Below are 26,631 nucleotides of genomic sequence, written 5' to 3' on the forward strand. Positions count from 1 at the left end.
TTAATTTTCTATAACAGCACTAGTCTGACCGTAGCTCTGACTGCAAGGTTTATTTGACATACTCGTTCAAATACATTAACATTTCAATATTAACATCATACACAGGGACTTGTATGGTGGCCACTCCACATAAACAGATTTAAAAATAGATTTTAATTGTTGAACTTTTTCTGTGAGAAGATGTTTATTTAGAATATTTGTAGGTTTTCTGTCAGGACAGAGAGCTTTGCCCTTTTGTGGTTTCTCAGTAATATGACAAGCTGCATTTTTTTTTGGTCTTATTAACGTCAAGGGAGAGAAAAAAGAGAAGTTGGTGAGAGAAAAACTAATTATAGCTGCTATAACACAGGTGATAACAGGAACTAACTTTTTCTGCAGACATTCCACAACATTACACGTAACTATAAATGGATAAAAAAAATCTGCAAATTTCCCCTTGGGGATCTATCTATCTATCTATCTATCTATCTATCTATCTATCTATCTATCTATCTATCTAAAATGTACAGTATCATTCGGACTATCCATGCCATAATAAGTGATTATTCAAATTATATGAATATTATTCATATAATAATATTATATGAATATTATTCATATAATTTTGCTTAAAGTTTTTCAGTATAATGCATTTCCCGGTACAAACACAATATTAAATGAAGATCACTTGATCATGACTTGTTTTTAATTGGTAAATCAGAATGACATTTATGGATTTGTGTGACTCTCTGCATAATAGTCCCTTCACATTAACTCGGCGTACTTGTGTCAGTTTAGGAATATCTGTATTTTGTGTCTGCATGTCTGATGCCATGCATGTGAAGACGATGATGTACAGATTTTTGCCATGTTTTTGTAGGCTATGTGGGAGTTAATACTGCTTAATATTGCCATGTTTTTGTTGCTATGTGGGAGTATGCGCATCTTAAGGGTCAGAAAATTAAAAACAACTATTTTGAACACCACTTGAGATTTTTTGATAAACAGCTAAATACAACGTTATGTATTTCGAACATTTAGGAATATTGTAAACCTTAATGGGTTCTTATTAAGGCTCTTGTTGGGTGCCTGTGTGGCTCTGAGGGATGAATGTTTGGGCTTGGGAGGTCCAACACTACACTACCCACATGCTAAGACAGTACTTTTAAAAAGAATATTTTTTTTTATTTCTCAGTTAGAACGAGGGCTCACAGCTCCACCTGAATTATCAGATTAAAGGAAAAGCAGCCCATTGCTGTTGTAGGTGTTATCTTGGGCATGTTCAGTTTTGAATCTGATTTTAGATCTGGTTTTGGTATCAGTAGGAGTCCTTAAATGAATTATGTTGGGACTCCAACAAACAAATGAGCTGTCTTTTATTCTCAAAAATAAAGATGCTGGGATCTAAGGTTTCTGGATTTGATTATGCAGTGTCTTAAAGGACATCCACCCCATATTGGTGTATTTTCACTTTGGTTACTGGTTTCCAGTATTACCCACAATGCCATTCATCTGCCCACTGATAGTAGTGCTAGTGGATAACCTTGAAGCCAACTTTTGTTTTCGCTACTACTTCTCTGTGAATTTCTCATTAATATGACGCAGAATGTTGCTGAAAATTGGTGCATGAGAAAAGAAGCTCTTGCTCTTTTTGGGCTACTTGAAGTTTCCAAAATCATAAAGTTCATGTGAATAAAAATGGCTTTAAAATTTCCTGAAGGCTTTCCAATATCATATAGCATTATGATAAATGCAAAATTATTAAGCCAAATTGTTGGTAACACTTTAACTGAAGGTTCAGTGTAATTCTTTATATCAGAAATGATGTATAAACTACAAATTAAAGTTTCCCTATTACAAATATTTGGTGACACGTTAGAATACTGTTCCATAACTCATAGATAATTTGCATGGCCTCCGTAGGAAAGAATGAATACTTCATTTACTATTAACTATTAAGGAAATACTAATTAATAACTCAGTAAGTTTGTTTAGAGTAGTTCACTATTATCTAAGCAGCTATTAGAAAGTGTTATATTTCTCTTGCAGAACTACTAGCTTACAATGTCTCTTTTATAATAACTACTTAAACATTTGTAACTACGTTAATTAAACAGTTTGAAAACAAATATTAAAAGGTCAGCTAACTTTTTTTTGTACAAAGTTTTAAAATTGATACCTAAACAGTAATACTTTATTTAAAATGTATTTTAAACTTTATACAAATATTCATTAATTGCTCAGTAATTATTCATTAATCTTTAATGTGCAAACTATGTATTACTTTCTTATAAATTGTTTATAAGCAAACATTTAATTAAAGTGTTACCAAAATTTCTGCCAAAGACCAAGACAATTTTATATTTGAAATTAGCAGTAAATATGTGATAAAAGTCTAAAAATGGGCTTAATACTCATCCATTTGTTTAATCATATTCTTCTAATGATAAATATTAAACAAATTCAAGTACATTCAAGGTATTCATGCTTGAGATCTTTGTTTTTTGCACTGCATTTCTATGAATTTCTAAGAAGTCATTTAACCAATAATTTACAAATAAAATTGTGCTTAAATACGGAAACTTTCATAAAAGTTTTAAACTGAAACTTAAATATTAATCCATTATATAAAATGCATTTTACACTTTATACAATATTTGTTTATTGGTCATTAATTAATCATTGATTCTTAATATGTAAACTACTTTTAATATGTAAATTACTTTCTTATAGATACTTAATTACTGAAGTTTAAATGAAAGTTTTATCAAACAGAACAAGACAGTTTTACACTTGAACTGAGTACTAAATGTCTACAAATAGGATTAATAATCATATTTGTCCAATTTTCTATATGGATACAGTAACAGTCTGAATGATCAGTGAAATATTAATAGAGATGTTATAGATGGAGATTATATAAATTTGCTGGAATTGTAGTATTCTAAAACTCCAGCTGAAGTGTGAAAGAAGAGAGAACTGGTCCACTGTGTTTGTTATAATCAGGCTCGTAGTCAGAATAGGCCCAGCAAGTGGTCACATTCCTTTGTGTGTGTGTGTGTGTGTGTGTGTGTTCGTTTCCCCACAGTGATGAAGAGGAAGTGCGTAAGTCTGTGTCGGAGCTGGCTGATAGCAGGACAGACTCTGCGTCCCACACTCTGAAGAGGATTACTAGTGGCGGGGCTCCTCTAGTGTCTCTGGCTCAGCAGTCCAACGCTCAGGTCTACAAGAAAGGCTTCCTCGTACGCAAAGTTCACGCCGACCCCGATGGCAAGAGGAGTATGTTGATCTCCTCTGCCATGACTTTTCATCATCATGCATGCATCACAGAATTAATAATAATGTAGGAAATGAGGAATCTGTTTTTTCTTGTGTGAAGGAGTATGATTATCTCCCCCAATTATAACATGGGTATTACTAATGCAGATTATATATATGTGTGTGTGTGTGTGTGTGTGTATATATATATATATATAGAAAAAAAAATAAATATATATATATATATATATATATATATATAGAGAGAGAGAGAGAGAGAGAGAGAGAGAGAGAAAATATATATAGAAAATTTTTGCATTTTCTCTTTTAATTATAACAATTTATTCTCACAGCGCCTCGAGGTAAGAGAGGATGGAAGACATTTTATGCCATCTTGAAAGGACTGGTCCTTTATTTGCAAAAGGTAACCTTAACACCTTTCACTCCAGGACTTTTATTTAATATTAATTTTAATAATAACTTAATCCTAATCCACTGCATCTGTAGTGTATTTGCAATTACTTTAAAAAAAAAAATAAAGTGCAAAAAAACTGCGAACTTGAATCTCACTTATAATGGAGGTCCAAATGCAGTTGGACTTTTAATTTTATTCTCAAAAACATTTGAAAAAAAAACATTGAACATTTCAAATGTGACTGTATCTTGCAGATTATTTTGAAATCTATATCCTCATCAAACTCTAAACATGAAAAAGGAATTTGTCTCCACATATTTTCTTAATGTTACTAAAATAGGTTTTATAATTACACAGACATTAGAGAATGTCTTACCAAAGTTTAAGTATTTTTATCCAAGGATCGACCACTGAAGCAATACAGAAGAACAAATTCTGCTGACATGTCTCTGTCCTTAATGCTCACATCTTTCTCTGCTCTGATTGGCTTTCAGAGTGAATATGGCACTCATAAGCAGCTGTCTGATGAGGATCTGAAGAACGCTGTGTCCATCCACCACTCTCTAGCTATGAAGGCAGCAGACTACAGCAAGAGACCCAACGTGTTTTACCTGCGCACTGCTGACTGGAGGGTCTTCCTCTTCCAGGCCCCGTAAGTCTTCCACCATGTGTGCATAAACGACCTTTTTTTTATTAAGCTGATACTGTGTAGTTATTCTCCTGCACAAATATGACTTCCAGTAAGAAGTGCAAAACCTGTATTGCTTCAGGAGATATCCTATAAAATATGCTCAAGGTAAAATGCAGAGTGATTTATCCCTTAGATCAGTATTATTGAAACCATGGTGCAGGGGAACTGCTGGCTGGGAAAAAGAATGGATTTTCAAAACTTTCAAAGTATATTGAAGTAATTTATACCATAGCACTGTTGAATTCTTAATTCTGGTTGGTCAGAAAGTGTTGATTAATTTTCTGTAACAGCAGCTCTGACAGTAGTGCCAGCCTCAAGGTTTATATTAATGAGCTGAATCGAACACGTGATCATTTCTATAGTAACAGCTATTTCACAGGGACTTGTATGGCTAATCTAAAAAATAAGTATATAATCATTGATAGTGAAGTTTTCTGTGAAGTAGCCTCCAGTGGCAGTGCTTTGTAACAGTCAGAGGTAAAGTTGTAACTTCAGGTTTTCTGACACAGGACACTCTTCAGGATAGAGGGCTTTACGGCTTCTCTGTAACATGACAAACTGTGAAAATAAAGAGTATTTTCTTTTTTTGGGAAAGACATTGTTGGCTTATTGGTCATTCCAAATGATGCACACACACACACACACACACACACACAACATACACGTACACGCTCAGTGCCCTGACTTCTGGGTGTTGATTAAATGCAGAGCTCATAGTGGCCTCGTCAGAGAGCTCCACCCAGATGGATGTTCTGTCATGTGGCTCTCAGGGGAACGAATCCTCTCCAGCCTGAGAGTCTGGCCTAGATAAATCTACAGAAACACTCGTGCACACATTGCTATTCGTGAGAAACGTAGTCATGCACACTCAGAAATATACACGTGTGTACTTTCAGGTTCCTGGCCAGCAAGATAGCTTCAATTTATATTTGTTTTGGTCTTGTGCATCTTTTAACTTCCCAATACCTGTTTGTAGTGCAACATTCTTAAAGTTACACATTTATAGGTTTGCCCCTGCTGATTTAGAGTTCATTCATGGGAGAGTGTCAAAGTAGGTGTGTTTTCACAAAGAAGAGTTTCTTCTGAACTGTGAAATAATTGCACTTCATTAAAAAGTCATGCACATTTGCAAAATGTGCAACCGTACAGTTGGTCTGTATCTTTCTTGCTTTTATTAAAGCATGTTTGGTCCCATTACCAAGCTTCACACCATAATGACCAGCCACTATTCCTGTGTGTGATGCATGCCATCATGCAGCAACACCTGCATATGACCCTTTGAGGATATTTTTTATACATGCAGGCTGGCATGAGACCTGAGTTTTGTGTTAGCTCTGAGTTCAAGCACTCGCACCATGAAAGTCATGGCGTTAAAGTAACTCCGCTTCAGTTCTGTGAAATCGTGTATATGAAAACGCCGCAGAGTTCTGTAACCTGATATTATATGCATACTGTAGATTTGCAAACACACTGACTTTAAAAATTGGAACAGGAAATAATATGACAAGTTGACCTAATTATACTTTTTGACAGATGGCCCTGGGAAAAGATCACACCCCAGTGCATTGTAAGCAAACCCCGGCTCACTGTACTTAAGGGGCTTAAAGATCTGCTTTCTGGGTAGAAAACCACTTTCACACAAGATATGTTGAACTCTCAGTGTAATGTGTCGAACTTTCAGTAAACCCAGCTTCAGTGGAAAATATCCTCCTCAGGCTTGAGTTGAATGTGTTACATACTTTCCAGGTTTACTTTTGAACTCTGCTGTGCTACATTCATGTCAGTTCATATTTATTATATTGCTTAAAATAAAACAGTCCATACAACATAACCCATCTGTCATCACAACCTGGAGTCAATGCAGAACTTATCTTGTCTTCATTCCCTGTGAGCTGCTCTCTTTTCTCTCTCAGCAATGCGGAGCAGATGCAGTCCTGGATCACGCGCATCAACACAGTGGCAGCCATGTTCTCCGCCCCTCCCTTCCCAGCAGCCATCGGCTCACAGAAGAAGTTTAGCCGGCCTCTTCTACCGGGCTCCGCCACCAAACTGTCCCAGGTACGTAACATTCTTGTGTCCCTCATCTATTAACTTCTTTTAATATTTTATTCTCCCCAGCCACCAACCCACCTATCAGGAAATGTGTGTAAATTTGTCAAGTTGACACATTTTGAAAGAAGTGTTCATACATTAGTTCATCATATTAGCCAGGAGTTCAGCTGCCTTCCTTGTGTTTTTAGCAAATTTTAAATGATAAATATTGCTGTTCTCGGCAAAATAAGTAACGCAAGAAACATTTGTGTCCCACAGCATTCTGCTTCAAATTATTAGTTATTTGTATTTATATTTAAATTAATTTTTTTAATTACTTCCTGAACTTATGTACACTGAGACCCAAATGCCTATTCATAGAATGTACACAAATATTTCTGACTATAAAATTAGTCAGATTTTGCATTTAGAAATGAAACAAGATGGGACATACCTTTATATCAATGAAGCCGAGTTATTGTTGCTACACCAAAGTTTCTGTAATCATACCAGAGTGTCTTATTCCTCTTATATCACTGCAGTTTGCCAACACTAATAATATTTTATTTACGAACGACACGTCATGCATTTTATTCATTTATAGTTAATTCCTGTTATCACTTACGTTATAACAGCTAAGAAGAGTTGTTCCCTTGCCAGCCTCTTTTTCTTTCTCTTTTGTTGACAAAAAAATGCAGTTTGTCATGTTGGCAAGAAACTGCAAAGTTCTCTATCCTGAAGACTTTTCCATTTTGGAAAACTTAGTTACAGCTTTACCTCTGACTTTTTCACTAACACTGGAGGCTCCTTCCAAAAATTCTAAATAAACATCTTATGACAGAAAACTTCATAATTTCAACGATTACAAACGTTTTTCAAAAAATCGTTTATGTGGAGCAGTTGTTATTACATTGTTAGTAATTTACTAGTTACTAAGTTGTTAGTAAGTTTTTACTATAGAAATGATAACACATTTAATAACACATTTAAGCATTAATTTAAATCTGTGACTTGTATGGCAGCCAGCACAATTGTTAATAGAAAATGAATCATCGCCCTCTGACCAGATCATGTAACAGATTATTAACAGATTATCATCTACCTTGGCTTGATCTCAGTCTGATGGTTATGATTTAGATGTATATGTGAATGATTTTAGGCTGATTGGTTGTTATTATTGAATTATTAGTGTGGGCAAAAATACCTGATGATTTTCCCTTATTCTCTGGTACCTCTCTTTTTAGGAGGAGCAGGCGAAATCTCATGAAATGCGCTTCAGATCCGTCTCCTCTGAGCTGCAGGAGCTGCGTTCTGTTCCTCAGGAGCGCAAGCCCAAAGGGAAGGAGCAAGAAGAGGCCAAGCAGCGGGAGGAGTACCTGGAGTTTGAGGTGAGGCTTCCTGCTGGAGAGGATTTAATTTAAAGCTCAGGAGGGAACCCGTCCTCTTCTGGGTGATGCCGGATAGTGGGATTATAAATCGTTACAGTATGCAGGTGTAAAGAGAAAAGGCAGAGAGTACTAAGTGTGTTGAAATGATGTAAAGTATGAGCAAACTGTGAATAGGAGTCCTGGGATGAGCACAGGACAGTCTTTATGATTACGGCAGCAGTTCTTAGGTACAAGTTGACAGTACCCAGGTGAGATTATCCACAGCTGACACGTGTCATGTTTGTCTAATTCGCTTAGCTTTCTATAAGCTTTAGTTGTTTTACTTCATGACCAAGATCTCAAATAGTTCCAATTCTCAACAAACATTCGAAAACTCTAAATAAATTTGTCCATTCATCTTTTAGAAAACTCGCTATGGGACGTACGCCATGTTACTGAGAGCGAAGATTCGCATGGGTGAGTCAGATCTGACGGCGTTCGAGACCCGTTTGTTTGCTGATGGCACTCTGCAGCGGACCAGCTCCAGCCCCACGCTGGCACATGACACCAGCCACGCCAGCGCCAGCAGCTGCAGTTCCAGAAGTAAGAAGAGCAGCCGAAGTGAGAGCCAGAGACACAAGCCAGCCGTGAAACAGTGAGTCCACTATCCAGGGCACTTGATAGCTGCTTTATGGTGCTCCTGATCCAGATTGAAGGGCTGAGAAGAGCATCGATATGAGGAAAAAATGGCAGTTTGTGCACTACACTGCAGTGGTCGCACACGTCGTGCACTCAGCTCGAGCAGTGCTGGAGGATGTGATCGTAAGCGAAGATCGAAGCTGGGTATGATTAGTCACCTCGCTTCCTCATGAAAGCATGTTTTTGTGGCCAGAGAATGCAAAACAGGCCTACAGAGAGCAGAGGAGTGTGAATATAGCCATCCTCCCTTTATCTTTATTACCTTTTTAGCCCGGCTTTATACTTCTCTTAGCTTAACCTATATGCTGTATAGAAGGCATAGGCTACTTAAAGCTTTTTGTGCATCTTTTTGGTATCTTTTTTTTTTTTTCGCCCAAACAACATGCCCACACAAGCCAAGTTCAAGTCTATCCACCACAATGGAAATTTATTTTCTCACCCAGTGTTCTAAGCCAGAGACAAAAAATCTGAGCCTCTTTGCTACCTTACGTGGTAGCACCTGCATTATCACATGGGAGGTAATTTCCTTTTTTGATTATTAGAAGAAAATTTTTTTTCTTTTCCTTTTTTTCTTGCTTGAACATATCTTTGGATAGGATAGTATATGTGTATAGATCTTTTGAAATCAAGTTCTGAGCATGCTTGTGATGTAAAGACAATCAGTTTGTAAAGACCCTCTTTGCATTTCCAGTATATGTATTGTATGTTTTGTATTTTTTTTTTTAAAACCTGAAAGCACACTACAGCTGGCAAAAATTCATAGTCTAGAGCCATGCTTCTCAAAGTGGGGTTTGGGAACCCCCGGGGTCCAAGAAGTATATTAGCTTGTCTGACTGGCCACTTGAATTGAATGATTATAATCCAAACCTCAGTAACTCAAAAACAGGCAGGCTTCTGAATAATGTCAGCTTGAACCTAATGACACATTGACATTATTTAAAAAAATAAATAAATAAATAAAAAGGAAATTTAACAAAAATATGTTCTGACAGAGGAAAGGAATAAAAAAGCTCTGTGGCCCCAATAAATAGTCAAAATGCAGTATATTATGTTGGATATTTATAAAATAAATATACGCTGAGAGATGCAGTTTTTTTTATTCACAGTTAAAGGAGATGCAAAATATTTCAGAACCCCAGGTTTTGAGGAAGGTGTGTCGTGTGCTCATAGCAGGTGACACCAGCAATGTTCTGCGTTAGTGTTTATGTGAGAATTGTGCACTGTGTATGCTGACTGTGAATGTGGATGACTGATAAACACAGAATAGATCATGAAAAAATGAATATGTTTTTACTGATGACCTTATTGTGTGGCAAAGACATTTCCTTCTCAGGCTCCCATTTCAAGTACTGCAGTGATGCCACATTTCTGCTGCCAGAAGGGGGCAGTAGAGGAGAGACAACCTGTATTACCTCAGCTGGATTGGAGGACAATTATTTATATTGAGCTTGAAGGAATAATAGCACAGCTATTGAGGCAGACACTTATGTGACTGAATGTCTGTGAAGTATTTCTTAATGATGTGCTTTCATCATAGCAGGAACTAAAGAATCCGATATATTGTAAAAATCTGTTACCAGGTAGGTCACAAAGAGCTAAAATGACTGTTAGAGTTACAATCTTATGAATGAGAAAACACATATACAGGCGGTGGACGAATTAAAGGAAAAAACAGTGGCTCTGTGATGCTGTAGACATTTTGCTGGCATGGTTTGGGTCCGCATGTGCCCTTCAAGCAAAAAGTCACCTCAGATCATTACAAAGTTCTTCTGGCTGATCACTTTTATCCAATGATGAATCATTTCTCTCCTGATGGAAGTGGTCACCCCACCCACAGGGCACAATGGCTCACTGAATGGTTTGATGAGGATGAAAATGATGTAAATTGTACTCTGTGTAAACTATGGCCTTCACACTAACCAGATCTCAACCCAACTGAACACCTACAGTATGTGAGAATTTGGGACAACGTGTTATACAGCTATGATATATCTTGGAAGAATGGTTTTCATCCCTCCAGTACAGTTCCAGAGACCTGTAGAATGTGTGCCAAGGTACACTGAAGCTGTTTAGGCAGCTCATGGTGGCCCAGCACCTCACTAAAACACTTTATGTTGTTTCTTCCTTTAATTTGTCACCCGCAATATTAATTCTGACTTTATACACATCAAACATAAGACCTAAATCACCACCTATAGCACTTAAATCGTGATGCCCCACTGCACTTTGGGTAGTTTGTGCAGGCTTAATTGAATGACATTAGATTTATTTATATATTGTTGAGATTTATAATTCATGTATTGTTGAGTGTGTTTATGATAAAATGTTTTGACTTAAAAGTTTTACAGTGTTTTTACAGGAAACACTGAGCAGTCCAGTTACACCACAGTGGTCTACTGTATGTTTTAATACTGTAACTTTTTTTGTTAGTTCAGTGTTTGCTTGTAATTTTACATACTGTATTATGTTTCAGCTGCTCAGTAATAAAACTATTATGCTCTATTATTTGTATGTTTTGGAGGCATAGATCTAATAAACCCATTATCTGCCAAATATTCAATAATAAGTTAAGATTTAAAGGCTGAGTGAGTCCTTAATCCCAAATAAAGGTAAGCATTCATTCAACTTCAGTAACTGTTTTATGCTGGTCAGGGTCACGGGATGATGCTGAGGCTATCCATACTGGGCGCAAGGAGGGAGAATTCACCCCAGATGGGATGCCAGTCCATTGCAGGGCGCCATGCACAAATGCATTCATTCATACCTAGGGGCAATTTAGCATAGTCAATCTGCCAACCTGCATGTTTTTGGACAATGAGATGAAACCAGAGAACCTGGAGGAAGCCAGGAATCACAGGAAAAACTAGGCTAAAGGTAAACATTTATTTTTAAAATATATTTATTTCAATGACAGCCAGAAAGCCAACACTTATATGTGCAATGTATCAAAAACACTTTCACGCATAGCTCTATTGCACAGGCATATTGCTGAAAAAACGTAACTCTCATAAATACACAATATTAGTAATATAGTAAATCAAAAGCAGTCAGAAACACAGAGAAATCTTTTTGTATCTGACACATTTATAAAGGAATACATTAGACTATAGACACAAGATCATAATTGGGAACTAGGGTACCAGGGTAATTGCAAATGTTACATCTGGGATATTGAAGATGAGTAATATCTCAGTATCTCATTCCTATATCTTCCACTGTGAATACATTACAAGGCGGCATTTAGAGCACCAGTTACAACATCACGTTCTTCTGAGTCTCTCGCAACACTGAAAGATCTGTGTGTGAGCCTGGGTTGCCGATTCTTCACCGTGATGAGTTGAGAAGGACAACTTTCCATCTGGTTGACAATAAAGCATCAAACAGAATCAGTTTGTTTCATGGAACTGCACTGCTCAGTCATTAGCCACAGCTGGAGTGTCCGCCTCCTGACTGCCAAAGCCGCTGTCCACTGTTGTGTCTAGGAGAGGAAGAGGGAACACGGTCAGTCTTGCAGCAGCTATGTTGATCGTTTCATGTAAAGAAGCAAGGAGGAACCTGTCTATACACATTTCTTGATTTGGTTGTGGTTCATGATCTAATATCCTAGTCTGATCATTATTGTAAGAAAGCTTCATACCTGTGCTCTGCTTGTCCTCACTGGGCTGCCTGGCTCTCAGAACTTGAACCCCTTCTCTCAGCCCGAGAGACTGCAGGGCATCCACCAGCCCCTCTAATGGACCACCACTTAACTGCAGTCAGACACATACAAGGCAGGGTAAGCAACATATACAATAGTCCTGGGTGATATACGTTCAAAATTTTTTCAAATACAATTTCTGCTGTTGAGCACAACTCCAACAGCTCATAGACTGGCTCAAAACTCTTGCACATTCAATAGTGTTGTCATGAAGAGTAGGCGTTCTTAGTCTTTGCTTTCCACACTGACTGTGTTCAGAAAGGCGAGAAAGGGGGATGATGTCACCATGATTAGATGGTAGATAAGAAACACTTTGCATCAACAACTGTGACTGAGATGTAACCCATTTGACCAGCTCATAGTGGCTTATACTCTTTATGTGCAATACCTTAGGTTTTTAAAATACTCCAATGACTTGTTTGACTTAAAGGTCAAAAGGATCTTTAGTTAGTCATTTTAGTTTGCATTTGCTTTGAAAAGTGTATATAGCAATACATAACAGCCATATATTGTCACTGGATAATATTTTAGTTATATTTAAATAATATTTTTTTAAATTATAGAAAATCTTTAACTGTATCACCTAAACAAAATGCTTTTTTACCATTCTATGTTGAAGTTGTTCAAATATAACTGAACATATAATGGTGAAAAAGCAGGTGTGTTTTATTTATAACAAACTGATATGAGGTGTTATAAACTTCAATCTCTCACCTGGTAGTTTTCTAGAAGGTTCCTGCAGGGGGAGGGGTTTTCTTGGTACAAGTGTGCCAGGGTGAGCATGCCTAGTTTCTCTGCCAGCTCTTTCCATGGCACTTGGCTTTTGTTGAGGATTTCACACAGCTTATTGACTGTTTCGCTGTCCAGAGGTTGGCTCACTGCACAAAGGTTCAATTAATATAGTTTGTTATTTTAGGATGCTTGCTATTAAAAAGGCTTAATACAAAGCTAGAGAAGCTGCTGGAACCTCTCTTACCATCTTCAGTGCTCTTTTTTGTCTTCTTGGATGAAAGGTGACTCGGCTTTGGACTATCCAACAGATCTTTAACCTATACAAGGGATTGGTGTTAATATGGCTCACCTGCTATACAATGACACACCCACATACACAATCTCAGTAACTCTGTACTCTATGCGGCATATCTCACCTTCTGACAGTTGGCCAAGTCGAAAGGAGTGTGTCCAACCGCTGGTCTCTTGCGTGGGTTGACCCGACTTTTATCAGATGATATCGACAGTCCTTGTACGTGCTCGGCTACATCCTTCTCGACTAGTCCTTCTCCATCATCTCTCCTTTCATCCTGGTCTTCCTCATCAGAGGATGAGGAGTAGCAGAAGAGTGGCTCATCATTCTCCAGTTGTTTATTTGCGCCTGAGGAGAAGAACATTGATTACATGCAAACTATCCTCTCTCTGATACTCCTGTGAACAGAATGTGGGATAAAAGCGTTTTCACTTTACCTGCTGCTATAAGCATGGAGCAGAGGGGTGGAGAGCCGAGACTGGCAGCCAGGTGTAGTGGAGTGTTTCCTCCAAACGTACATGCGTTAACGTCAGCCTTCAGCTGCAACAGAACCAGACAGCCATGAGTCCTGACAAATCACTTCATGTTAAACGTTATCTATGCTCATTCTTACAGTATAACTTGTGTTTTCCTTTTTTCCCTGGGATTTTTACCAGCACACTGGGTATTTAGTATGCATGAGCTAACATTAATTGGCTAATGTTGCAATGATTTGCAGGGGATAAAGTTAAACCATTCCACCAAAAGGGCATGGCCAGATAAAGTCTCTTGGACTCCCGGGCCACAGATGACTAAGATATCATCAGGATTTGAACTTGCAGTCTCCAGACAATAAGATGACCTCAGACTGTTCTGTTTAGACTGTTAGACCATTGTACCACTTAAGAGGCCATTCCACTGCATAATTTTTACTACTTGTGGTTTTTAGGATCTCTTATGATTTTTCATCATCATAAAGTTCTAATTTCACAAATATGTATATTGTTCTAGGTCATTATACTTTGGTCAAGTATAACCAAATTGAGCAATATTTTTGTTGCAAATTGTATATTTAGTTTTTCTGTACCTCAGTGATGAGAGTGCAGACCACTTTGAAAAGGTCCTCCTTAACAGCCAGGTGTAGCGCTGTGCAACCGCTCTTCTGTTCAGGCATGTTGATCTTGGCACCGGCCTCCACCAGCAAACGCAGGCAGCGTTCGCCTCCTTTTCTCACAGCCAGGTGCAGTGGGTACAGACCTGAGCATCAGAGTAAAAATGGAAAAAAAATTCAGCTCATCTACAGCATTAACTCACAAGGAGAAAGAGATTTCCGCACAATGCAGCATAATAAGACCATTACTGTTATGCTAATAACTCCCAGGTGCAGCTGTATGAGCTGTTAATGCTAATAATATCATGGTAACATATAATATAATAGTGTTATATCTACTAGGCTAAGTTAACATTTCTTGGCAATGGAGTGAAACTGCAATAGTTGCTGACCCTACCAAAAACATAGCTGTACTTATTATTTTAGTTTACACCACAGCGTGTGTAACAACTGTCATCACTGGCAAACGCTGTCAGAAAAGAGTAATGTAACACTTCGGCACATGCTATTATTGGAAAACAATGGTAACAGTAACTCCGCTTTGCCTCAAGCTTTGTTTTGCACCTTTATTAAAAATTGGCTCCTTAGTTTTTCCCATTGGCTGAAGCCATGTACCTCCTGTTGGAATAATCCTGGATGAAAAGCTGGACCTCACCTGAGAAGTCAGTACTGTTAAGCAGGTGAGAATGGCGCTCTCCTAGCACGTTTAGCAACACTCTCAGAATGGCCTCATCTCCGGCATGCGCAGCCAGATGCACCGCTGTCCGTCCGTCCCTGTCCAGCAAGGTAGGGTCTGCACCTACTCTTACCAAGATCTCCACTAACTTGGGCTGCTTGGTGATCACGGCCAAATGCAGTGGGGTCTGGACAGGAGGAAGTCATAAGGAGACATTAATATTTATTAAAAAAGTCACCCTAAGCTTTATTAAATTTTAGGATTAAATCCTTTGGGGAGATTGAGTTTGAGTGTGGTCAGTGTGGTCAGTGAAACACAGGAGAGATAAAAAAAAAAACATTTAAAATTCTAGTGTTCAAGATATTATGATAGCTTATCATGTTCCAATATGCAAGCTATACAAAAATGATGTGTATATACTGTTATTGTATCAGTTTACCAAATGAGGAGGGTTGGAGGTGTTTAGGGTTTTGGGGCATTTTTCTTATTTGCATATTTATAGGATCAGGAGTTCCTCTGTGTCTAATGATATATAACATTTCCTTTTGTATCTTCCATCTATATCTATAGAATATTCAACCACCTACTTTCACAGAAAGAAGCAATTTATTTGACATTGTAGATGACCTACTACAGACCTTTTGCATGTAGCATGTCGACAAATACTCGGTTAACTAGTTTACTCACCACAGAGGTCTGTGAACTTTTTTGAGTCTACTGACTACATCTTGCTCTGAAACTCCATTCAAAAGTTGCATATACAGTTTGTACTGTATCAGATTGTACTCTTCATCATTCTGAGGTTCGTGGTCGGAAAAGTGTAAATAAGATATCTGAAGTAATTACCTGGCTGAGGTGGTTGAACTTGTTGATGAATTTGAACTGAGGAGTGTTTATGATAGTCTGAATGAGCTTTGTGGCCACTGTTGGCTTCTGGTGGATAATGGCCAAATGTAAGGGCCTGTAAAACACCACAACAAGGAAATTCATTAGAAACTGGTCAGGGTTTATCTGATGATCTTGTGTACATTAAGTAAAAAAAAAAAACAAAAACTAAAAAATAGTTTAAAATATTTTACATTTTGACAAAGTGTTAACCTAAAAAAATTGTACTAGGCTTTCTAATGACTGAATTATTTAATTAATTTTCAGGGAACCTCCAGTGTGTAGCTTTTCATAATTTCCCTACACAAGAAGAAACAGACTAAATAGACTCACGTGTCTCCATTCTCATCCTGCACGCCACAAAGTTGTCTCTGCATGGCCAGGAGGAAGTGAACATCCCCTGTGCTGCAGTAGTCCAACAGGGCCTTAGCACTGTGAATTGCTGCTGCAGTGGTCCGCCTCTGTAGCGCCGAGGCTGAAAACACAGTATGACATGATGCATGTTAGTGCAAGCGCAACATGAACCTTGAAAACATTATGCACAGCAGAGCATTCTCCACTGGGCAACAAAGGTTTATAGCTACTGATCTGCTGCTCACCAATCTGAAGGAGTTGTTGCTGTGCAGCTAAGCTGGCAGGCATCTCTTGCTGTTGCTGTTGTTCCTGGGGTTTATCTGGCTGTGGAGCAGATCCTGCCATCTGTGTGCCTCCTGCAAATCCACCATAGAAGTTCGGCCCATCCAAGGGATTAAACTGAAATCCTATAGAAATGAAATAGGTATTTTTCCATCTGAATATTTAAAAAATCATAATCAAATTTCCAGAAATCCAGTGAAAACTGACAAGGCGTACTATTGCCCCAGTACACCTTGCTGCAGCCAGCAAGGAAAAGCTGAGAAGAACAACAACAAAAAAAAACAAATCGAGGGACTGGATCACACATTTGCCACATCTTCATTTACTCAAAGAATCAGGTTCTGTCAGTCTTCCTGCATCATGAGATGGTAAAATTATCCAAATTCTTTACTCAAGTAAAAGTAATTCCTCATTTAAATAAAAACTATTAAATTTACATGAAAAGGAAAATATGTCTCCCTCAAATCACACACTAATTTTAGTTACTAATGGAAAATTAGTGCCTCTTTTACCAAGGAGCATTTTCCTTTAAGATGACTCATGTTAAAAAGTCACCTTTTGACTTTACAAATACATGATTATAGAGAAATGGAGGCATGTGGTATTTGAAAATGTAGTCAGTTGAAAATAGAGATATATCTTTTGAAATTTAGAAAGTCAAAAGCATTAGATGAAAGAAAAAATCAAGTAAAATTTTAAAGTTGTTGATGTCATAATATATTGTCCATCTCTAAGCAGGTGATTACAGTGATCACAAAAATTAGAGCTTACCTCCTCCCAATATTCCTCCACCTCCTCCTCCACCTCCTCCTGGACCTCCAAAGCCCCCAGCTCCTCTGCCCAGGCCCCCTGCCCCACCCTGTGGCCCCCGCCAGTGGTCATAGGGTTGCGGAAGAGACTTCATCCTCTTCCGCATAACTTCCTCTTTATCTGAGAACACAATATCATAAAGTGAATAAGCTCAATATAAAACAGATAGTCTGACAAATAGAGAACAGGGTGAGGCAAGCTGAATGGATGAAATGGATGAAAGTGTAGCAGTTATCTAGACTGACCTGGATATTGTGGGACGTAGGTAAACTGTTTGGGCTCGCTGCAGTCCCCACCCTTCTTCCTCTTGAGTTGCAGAAAGACAGTGACAGGTCGCTCGATCTCTTTGTGATATGGTGGCGTTTTAAAGACAATGGCATACTGGAAGAGGGTGGAGACAAACAGTATTAAGGATAACATTCAGCCGCTAGATAAATAACACTGTACTTTCCACTAGAATGTTTAAAGAAAATACCTAAAAATCCATCTTAATCACAAGTGGACATGGCTAAATGATGAGCAAGTGAAGTCCATGCACAATTAAGCTACATTCTGTACTATAAAATAAAAATAACAATGTACTAATGTTTAACACACCTGTTTGTGTACATCAGTAGGAGAGAAATCTCCGTATGCTTCCCAGCCTCCCTCATCGTCCTCCTCATAGAAACGAATCTCAATATCATCTGGAAGCAGGAACATATCTGTCTCAGTCAATCTTTTTACAGAAAGATATTATGTACCATTGCACAGGAATAGAGCTTGTACCTTTCTGAACTTTGTCGCACAGCAGGAAGATCTCATCCCCTCCCATCACTGAGCCACAAGTCTTGTCCATGCGTGAGATCTTGAGATTGGACGCATTGGGAGATTCTAGAAAAAGTTGAGTCATTAAAACACTGACCTCATAACATCTCGATAACATCTAAGAGTACGTTGAAAAGAAGAAGACATACTGCTGTCGTAGATGGGGTTGGAGACGACTGGTTTCAAAGCTCTGGTGAATCCTCCGTTGCTGTCCTTAAGGTAAGCAGTGAACTTTAACCTCACTATGTTTAAGTCCATGCTTTTGCCCAGCTCTTTTGCTTCTCGCAATATATTCTGTTCTTCTGCATCTGTAGCATTCAAAATTAGAGATTCAGCTTTAATTTGATTTCTAATTTCAAAACATAAATCTAGCTTTGGTTCATTGTTTTCAGAAAAAGTACTGAAGTTCAGATACACTTGAAATAACAACACAAACCAGTCAAGTTCTTAACGATATCAATACCTTATAACAATTTAAAGTCGATTGTTACTGTCATGAAGAATTTAGAATTTCTAATACATTATAAAATTTAATGTAAATTTCAGTTATTTGCTAAATTTGTCATTGTTTTAAATTCTACCCCAGGAGCACAACCAAGAGGTCTGTGAATTTGCTCCTTGGGACTTTTCATCCATAGGCTTTGCTAATGTTATAGCTTTATTATTTAGCTAAAGCTACAAGACAGTGACTCCAAATTAGCCTGTGCATGCTGAGTTGAAGTTATTCTTCTGTGGTGGATTTTTTTATTTTCATATTACTTTAAAGTCAGTTCTCATAAATGTATATTTCATGGTAAAATTATGCATTTTTTTTTATTTTCTGTGTTACGAGCCTTACATCGTGGCTTGCATTTGTCAATGATTACTTGCTAACTGTTTGTTAACATTAGCAATAAACGATCAAATTACACAGGAATTGAAAGACAATAAAACCCACCTTTCTCCCAGCTACTTTTTGCTGCACCATTAAGTAATATTACTTAGGAGAGTGAAAGGATAAGAAAGAGCGAAGAAAGAGGAAGAACATGAGCCAAGCCCACAGCTGAGCGATCACGCTCTGCTCGCATGTACAGAGGAACTGTATCTCACCACTAAAATGGTATCCAGGCTGCTTCGCTCTCTTTCTCTCTTCTCTCAGTCTCTTTGTCAGAACATCCAAAACTCCTCTTTTAGTGACATGAAGAATACCCAAATTGCTGAACCTGCAAAAAAGAGGTACACAGGACAGTACAGAGGTTACACCCAAATATAATCAAAACAAAAAAAACTGGAACTTAACAATTCTGGCAAATGGACATTTTTTAAACTGATTTAAGCAATTACTTTGGACAGGAAGACATCAAAAGACTGTAAATGCTTTCACCCCAGTAATGGCAGAGATACTGTGAAGTATGATTAGCTTTGAGCAAAGAGTTTTCCTCATAAGCGCACACTTACTGTGCTGTAAGGTCAGAGGGACCCACGTCTATGCTGCATGTTCCGTTCTCATTACACTGTTTTCCAACAAGGCTGTGTGCATGGACACGAGGGGGCTCGGTGTGTGTCACGAGCTGCACCTCGACCCGAGCATGACCCACATAGTTACACACCTGAACAGGGAGACAAACCGCATAAGCGTTCCATTCATATGCAATACAATGCCCCCCTTCAATTATCTGAGAATATTCCATTTTTTATCTACTGTTCATTTGAGAATAATTTGAGAAATAACAGGATATTATCAAAGCTTCTGATACGTGTGTGTACAGCTTGTCACCTTAACAGTGGGATACGTCCTCCTGTTCCTCTCACTGGAAGCACCTGGTAGACCCCCATGAGATGGACCCTCACACTCGTAACGAAACCGGAAGCCTCTCTGCCAACACGCAACATACATGTCGTTAACATTAGAGTGGAGCTGCACTTTATGATTAAAGATGATCCTCAGGAGTCAAAATAAGAAATCATGGGAATTTCCCTTGAACATTGCCTTATATCACAAGACACATAATGTAAGACTGCCACGTGGTTTACTGTCTGCCTGTCTTACACTTATTCATTTTCTGGAAATAAATAAATACGTAAATGCACATACATTTAATCAGAAAAAAAAAAAAACTTTCTTTCTGATGATATATGCACTACCAGTTAAAAGTTTGGACATTAAGTATTGAATATAATGTCTGATTTTTTTAAAATGTATTCAATCATTCATTTTCTTTTAGTTCAAGTTTTCTTTTTATAGTTTTCGTGAAATTATTGATCTCACATTTTGCTAGCAAATGAATATATCCTGAGACGTGTTGCCTTCAATTACATTATCCCCTAGCTATAATGACAACAGTACACTGCAAAAGCTGTTAGTTCCTTTTAAGAAAACGGATAAATGAATGTGTCTACTTACTTGTTTAGGCTCCTCGATTATCTGTAAGAAAGGTCCATGAGCTGAAATAAACGGAGACTGTGTCATCACCACTGACTGACCATTAGCAATCATTTACAGAACCATCAACTACACTGGCATACACCAAGTCAAACATTCAAACATGCACTGAGGAGGTTTACTCACCTGTTTCTGGAACATAGGGTTCACTTTTAATCTCAAACAAGGGCATTAACTGATGATAGGACACATCCATGTCAAACTGTGAAAATTACAGACTTGGTTTTAAAAAAATGGACTGTTTTTTGTTTTTATATATAAAAATCAACCATAGGCCAGTGCTACTCAGAATGAAGCGTGTTCAGTGCATGATCATGTAGTAAGCCATAAGCTTAGACAAACACAAACTTCTGATGTGGGATGCTGTGATGATTTGTGGTCCAGTTGCTTTTGCTCCTGTACAGTTAGTAATAGCGAGTAGGTGGGGATTTGTTTAGGTTTGTAGACGTCATTTCAGCGGATCAAAACTAGTACTCAAAAAATACTGTAGCAGAGTCAATAAACGTGTGGGGAAAAAACTTGCTGTAGCTTAGTGATGCTAATTTTCTAAATGTGAACCAGCGTGGCTTCTGTAGCAGATCCTCTGCTGCAGCCAACCACATACATTTGTGTCAAATATTTAGCTAAAGAGTCAGTAACGAAAACAAAATGTTTAAAGATAACTGGACAGAGAAGTGCACTTTTTTATGCTTAATTTCAACCCCGATATCTCATCTGTTCCGATTCCGTGGCACTACTCAAAATTGAAAGCGGCAGTGCAAAACAAAACATCATCAACTCAAATATTCATCTGTCTTATTTATAAGACATAATCTAACCACTAATGTTTAAGCATTAAGAGGTAACTGTTTTCACCATTCAGTCATGTCATTTGCTTATCCGGACATTTTTAAGCAAGGAAATGTATATATCTGGACCTTCACAAATTTCATGGAATATCCCTGGTTTAGGTGATGCAAAGGCTCACACAGTTTATATCTGAAATCCAGACAGCCATGTACCATTCAGCTAGCCACATTCAGAGTAACGTTAGCCTTTGGTAAAACAATACAAGCACATAGTAAAGTGAGTGCCAAAATAAAAAGCCTTACCCCATTGTCTAACATTTTCATGCCGTACTGACTCTCGTCCATGCTGTAATGTAAGAGAAGCAGAGTCAAGTGTTAAGCAGGCACTAGATTTAGAGCATAAAATCTCCCTAGAGCTCAGAAAGAACCCTGATCAGTCATGCCAGTGATTCAGAGAATACTGCCTGAGTCTTGAACACACTGCTGCGACTGTTCCTCTAAACTCCCTTCTGCCTTTCCCTATCTTACTAATCCAATCTATGACACAAAACAGAGATAAAGGCCTTCCCCATTTAATGTACCTTACGAACAAAACGGAGAGAAGCCTTCAGGTTCAGCAAGGCCTCGGATGAGGTTGGTTTCACTTTCTAAACGGCAGAAATGCATATGCAGTGGTGTTTTTCTCCCTTAGTGTCTCTATCTCTCTCTCTGTCTCTATCTCTCGCTCCACCCTCCCTCCCTTGCGTGCATTACTTCCAGGAAGTAGGGCAGTGAACAAACACAGAGGAAAGCCCCGAGAATACCAGCTCAGTACTGCCTCTGATGTCAGAGGCTGAGACACACATACACAGGGCTGTGTCGCAGAGCTGGTGTTGCCAGATTGGGACATATTTTGTACAACTGACTTGCTTTTGTTTGAACAGTGCAGAGAAAAATGTAGAAAATGTAGGCTGATTTGCCATGATTCACGTGCGTTTGTTAAAAGTAAAACATTTATAAATTGCATTGCTTAAAACTTCTGTTCTCTTCAGGTGAAAATGAGGTGTTACTAAAAGTGACGCAGTATTAGATCACTAAATGATTACAAAAGGATTTTTTCCAGTATGAAACTTTGAGATTAAATTCAGCTCATTTTGCCCTGAGGTTAATCAAGTGTCAAAAAAAAAAAAAAAGTGAACATGAGTGGACTGAGCGGTAAATAGAGAAGATCAAACCTGATTACCTGTTTACATCAATACTGTTTGTATTGTGTATACTGCATATAATGGTGATAAAATAAAAAGGCTATTTTTAAAATACATTTTAAAATACAACAAGAATTGGGCCAAGCTCAAAATGGCAAAATATTAAGATTTTAATGGTCTTAACAACAAATCATTGGTCAGGAAATTAGCTAGAATTAAACAGATGCACTCCTGAGACTTTCTGTGCCACCATTTGATTGTTTACTTTTGCTGCAGTGAACTGTTTGGGGAAAAGCTAGAAACAGGGAAATTTACTCATATAGTCTTCTTGTACGCAAAGGTAAAATCATGATAATGATTAAAATGTTTGATGTCAAATTCAAACTAACTGTACAGAATTTTCCAAAAATATCTTCTGGGATGTTTTTTTTTTTTCTTAAAGATTAGCCATTATTTAGTTATGTGTCACACCTGATGCAGCCCAACAAGGGCCTGAAAACAAGCTAATAAATGGACCCAGGATTGACAGAGCAGGGAGAGATCTACACTATTTGTTGTTAAGACCATTAAAAGCTTAATATTTTGCCATTTTGGGCTTGGCTCATTTTTTTTGCCCAGAAGTATACAACAAAGTGTTTAACTGTCAGAAAGAATTAAAAGGAGAAGCTTAGATGTCTTAAATATACAAAGCAACCCTTGAAGAATCCTTTTTCTAAGCGTCTAGTGAACAGAACATAAGGGTTAATCATGCAACTAAAATAATCAAAATCTTTTGTCTGCACCTGATGAATTTTGATAATTCACATACAGTGTACATTGAGAGAAGGTATACACTGCATTTTCTGATATAAAATTTTGGGGCATTTGGGTGGTTTTTGGAATAATGGTTTGTCTGGAAATCATCACACCAATCCAGAAATGCTTCATGAGGTCCTGCGCATCACTGCCTTTTACATTCCCAAAAATCACTAGACTTTATTTCCCTAAATTTCCCTATAGGGACTTTTGGTTAAACCTAAAGTCCTGAAACAAAACATGGTAATCATGACTCTTTTAACAGGAAGCTCAGAAAAAACTCCAGTGAGGTGGAATCTATTCAAATGAACATCTTTCTAAGTGAAAGAGTCTGTTGCAGAATTAGTCAACTTCCAATTCATATTTCTTGGCATGCAACTCAGTGTAGAGTACAGAATATCTAGACGTACCAACGGGACTGCCCCTAATTTTTTGTCTCTTCAATTGTGTGCAGTCCCAAGTCCCAAATTGTTTATAATCTACTTCAAACTTAATGGATTCTTGTAACATAAGATTTCACGTCATATATTTATAAAGACACTATGTTTAAACTGCATCTTTAACAAAAAAAACCTCTTGCATCTTTAACAAATTCTCTGTGTGAAAAATACAAGTAGGTGACAAGCAGGTAAGATATTGGGCTTTGCAAAGATTTTAGGATTCACTACACGCACACTAAAGTGCTCAGTAAACTATAAAAACTCAGTATTGCACTGATGGTTTCCAGAGAACATATGGATATATATTCATAAATACAAATTTTAAATTCAATTTTAGTTGCAAGTTAATTAAGTCATTCCTGTTATATTCTTTTTTTTAAAAAAATAAAAAGTAAAAAAAATAAACTCCCCAAAAACCTACATTACGTCTATGTCCAGTCAAAAGTAGCCCCATTACATGGGCATTTATCTTATAACGCAGGTAGTGCAAACTTGTGATTTTTTTGTTGTTTTGCCACAGGAAGCTGGTGCATCTTCAGATATTAATCACCAGAACAGGGAGGACTCTGTGCATTCAGTACGAGTATGGCCCCTTTCGCACAGACACAGGTGAGCGCCAGATGACCAGACATTTCTAATAACTGAATTAATCCTGTGCAGTTACAATGGTGAAATATACTTATATACAGGCATATAGATCATTGTCTTGCCTGTAGACTTGATGAAAATATTATATTCTGTAATTACTATACTCTTACTTCACTGAAATAGTAGGATCCTGACCTGCATCAGGCTTTCCTAAACTTTCCACAGTGCAGCATGTACAGAAGCATCAGATACAGCAGCACAAGACTAAACATGATATATGCAAGGACAGCCATGTAGATTAGACAGATACTGCAACTAATGTATTTGCCTATACACTTCAAGCATTTATCTCAGTTATTTAATCTTTGGTTATGGACAAAACCAAAGAAGTTTATATATCCAGTTTAGATTTCCATGCAAAACAACTACATGCAATACTACTGCAATACAACCATATCATTTATTAAACACATAAATACACAAGTCACACACATGCTCCTGTTTATGCACCTACCTATATTCTTTCTCTCAATTAATTAAAGCTTAATTATGGAGGCGGTAAGATTTCTAGAACAATCTGCACAAACTGCGTCCTCTATTTGCAGGACTGTTGCCAGACTGTTGCAACATATGTGTGATATCCTGTAGTCGAAAAGACTAAACTGGGTACTAACTGACACCAAATTTGTTGGTTACAGTGGGGTCCAAAAATCTGAGATCACGATGAAAATCTTTGATTTTTTTTTTTTTTTGGCTCATTTAAAACTGTGAATTAAAAAAAAAATTATCATTTTGAAAAATTTATAACAAAGAAAGTAAATCGATGATATTTTGAGTATTTCATATTCAAGATTCTGCATTATTTCTAATGTCACTATTTAAATGTGAGCAAATTTGTGATATTGACCATGTTAGCTCCTCTGTACAAGAAGTCAGATTTTCTTAAGTCCTATCCCTTCTATTGAAGTGTGGACATTTTCAGACAATGAAAATGTCCACGATGGTGATTTGATCTAATGTTTGATCTAAATTATCAGATTTTACTACGCAAATCCATGCCAGCCCGAGTGCACGCTGTCATTAAAGCAAAAGGGGGACATACCAGAAATACTAAGAAAGCCTAAAAGTCATGTAAATATAGCTGAGATTGTACTTCTCCCCCACATTGTTGCTGATCGTATAAATTGTAATGAAAAATGCTGTATTAAATTAGAAAAGTATGCAAAATAAACACATTTTCACCAGCGCTCTTAGACCTTTGGACCACACAGTATATCTGAGACTGTTACCACTCTAATGATGTGTATGTAAAAATGTAAAGCTGATGTAATTAGACATGGTCTGTACCTCAGAGCTGCGGCCATGCTGAGAACTGCTGTACAAATCCAAAATGAGCTGTGGGAAATTCATACAAAAATGTTTTACACACTTGTTGCTTCCTGTGGATGTGATTCCCCCTCTTCCCCACAAATAAGTCAAAAAGACCTGGTCGGTTAAGTCCAAGAAGTTCACAGGCACTGTCAGGGAATTTCCAGCCTCCCCACACCTACCATTGCAGCTTGATGTGAACTGGTTAACAACACTATGCCCTTCTTTATGCACAAAAGGACTTGATCTAAACTGTACTTTACATTATGTATCTGCTCAATGACATCCAGGTGTTTTCCACAGAAACAGCTGCAGGTAAATATAGGTATGCACACACTGGTTCTGTCAGAAATCCTATCTACTAGCAACTACTAAACAGTGTATGAAGATTAAGTGGACATATTCAAAAACAATATACTATGGTAATATGCAATACAAGTAGTATGCATTACTTATTATTACTCAATATTAATTACTGAGAATTATAAAAACCTATTAATATCATCAATATGTCAAATGTTAAACGTCCCAAGCCTAGAGCAAGACCATTTCAGATAAAATGGCACCCAGTAATCCAGGTGTCAGTACAGTTTTCTCCAGTTTTCTCCAATAATACTTAAGTATGCATAAGTATTGCAAGTAGTACAGTAAGTACAGAGACAAACCAGTTAAAGTGATATTACACTCACCTGTATGCCGAGCGGTTAGTTTAAAAAAAAGAAAAAAAGTATATATAGAAGCTAAAACAACGTTTAGAAATCTCTCTTAAACTGCAGACGATATAATTCTGTCATCCTTGCTGCCTGAATTGGTTTTGGACTCAGTCCTAGGTGACTGAACTTAGCGGTGTATGGCAGCCATCGAAGCTGGAAAGCCCCGGACTCTGAGGGGGAATTCCGTAACCACGTGACCGCTCAGCAACCATCCGATTGGCGCTCAAGAAGAGCCTTATTTGCATATGGTCCCAAACTTCCGCTCGTG

General features: G+C 37.7%; 2 protein-coding genes across 7 annotated transcripts in view; one reads left to right on the forward strand and one right to left on the reverse strand.

Moving 5' to 3' along the window:
* psda (pleckstrin and Sec7 domain containing a) overlaps nucleotides 1-11,070 on the forward strand; it is a 34,893-nt gene extending 23,823 nt beyond the window's left edge. For all 4 annotated transcript variants that reach the window (XM_053232873.1, XM_053232874.1, XM_053232875.1 and 1 more), the window contains 6 exons: nucleotides 3,068-3,258; nucleotides 3,591-3,661; nucleotides 4,147-4,304; nucleotides 6,257-6,401; nucleotides 7,619-7,762; nucleotides 8,167-11,070. In XM_053232873.1, coding sequence (XP_053088848.1) covers nucleotides 3,068-3,258; nucleotides 3,591-3,661; nucleotides 4,147-4,304; nucleotides 6,257-6,401; nucleotides 7,619-7,762; nucleotides 8,167-8,400 — 943 coding nt within the window. In that variant the 3' untranslated portion in view covers nucleotides 8,401-11,070. The remainder of the gene's footprint in view (nucleotides 1-3,067; nucleotides 3,259-3,590; nucleotides 3,662-4,146; nucleotides 4,305-6,256; nucleotides 6,402-7,618; nucleotides 7,763-8,166) is intronic.
* A 251-nt stretch (nucleotides 11,071-11,321) lies between these two features.
* On the reverse strand, nucleotides 11,322-26,493 carry nfkb2 (nuclear factor of kappa light polypeptide gene enhancer in B-cells 2 (p49/p100)). Of its 3 annotated transcripts, XM_026939846.3 has the most exons (24): nucleotides 26,340-26,482; nucleotides 25,630-25,677; nucleotides 21,579-21,621; nucleotides 20,614-20,689; nucleotides 20,449-20,489; nucleotides 19,822-19,920; nucleotides 19,503-19,654; nucleotides 19,155-19,267; nucleotides 18,215-18,373; nucleotides 18,027-18,131; nucleotides 17,856-17,944; nucleotides 17,504-17,639; nucleotides 17,220-17,378; nucleotides 16,412-16,573; nucleotides 16,146-16,287; nucleotides 15,774-15,888; nucleotides 14,907-15,114; nucleotides 14,228-14,397; nucleotides 13,599-13,701; nucleotides 13,286-13,509; nucleotides 13,114-13,186; nucleotides 12,852-13,015; nucleotides 12,078-12,189; nucleotides 11,322-11,918 (listed from the first exon to the last, which is right to left on the reverse strand). In XM_026939846.3, exons 2-24 carry the CDS (start codon nucleotides 25,644-25,646, stop codon nucleotides 11,854-11,856), a joined length of 2,727 nt encoding a protein of 908 aa, XP_026795647.1. In that variant the 5' UTR covers nucleotides 25,647-25,677; nucleotides 26,340-26,482; the 3' UTR covers nucleotides 11,322-11,853. The 3 variants fall into 3 exon arrangements, with proteins under 3 accessions (XP_026795647.1, XP_053088852.1, XP_026795658.1); XM_053232877.1 differs by lacking the exon at nucleotides 21,579-21,621 and having other exon boundaries at nucleotides 26,340-26,493; XM_026939857.3 differs by lacking the exons at nucleotides 25,630-25,677; nucleotides 26,340-26,482 and adding an exon at nucleotides 21,857-23,913.
* Nucleotides 26,494-26,631: the final 138 nt, after the last annotated feature.

The sequence above is a fragment of the Pangasianodon hypophthalmus genome, chromosome 3 (genome assembly GCF_027358585.1).
Source record: "Pangasianodon hypophthalmus isolate fPanHyp1 chromosome 3, fPanHyp1.pri, whole genome shotgun sequence".
NCBI lineage: Eukaryota > Metazoa > Chordata > Actinopteri > Siluriformes > Pangasiidae > Pangasianodon > Pangasianodon hypophthalmus.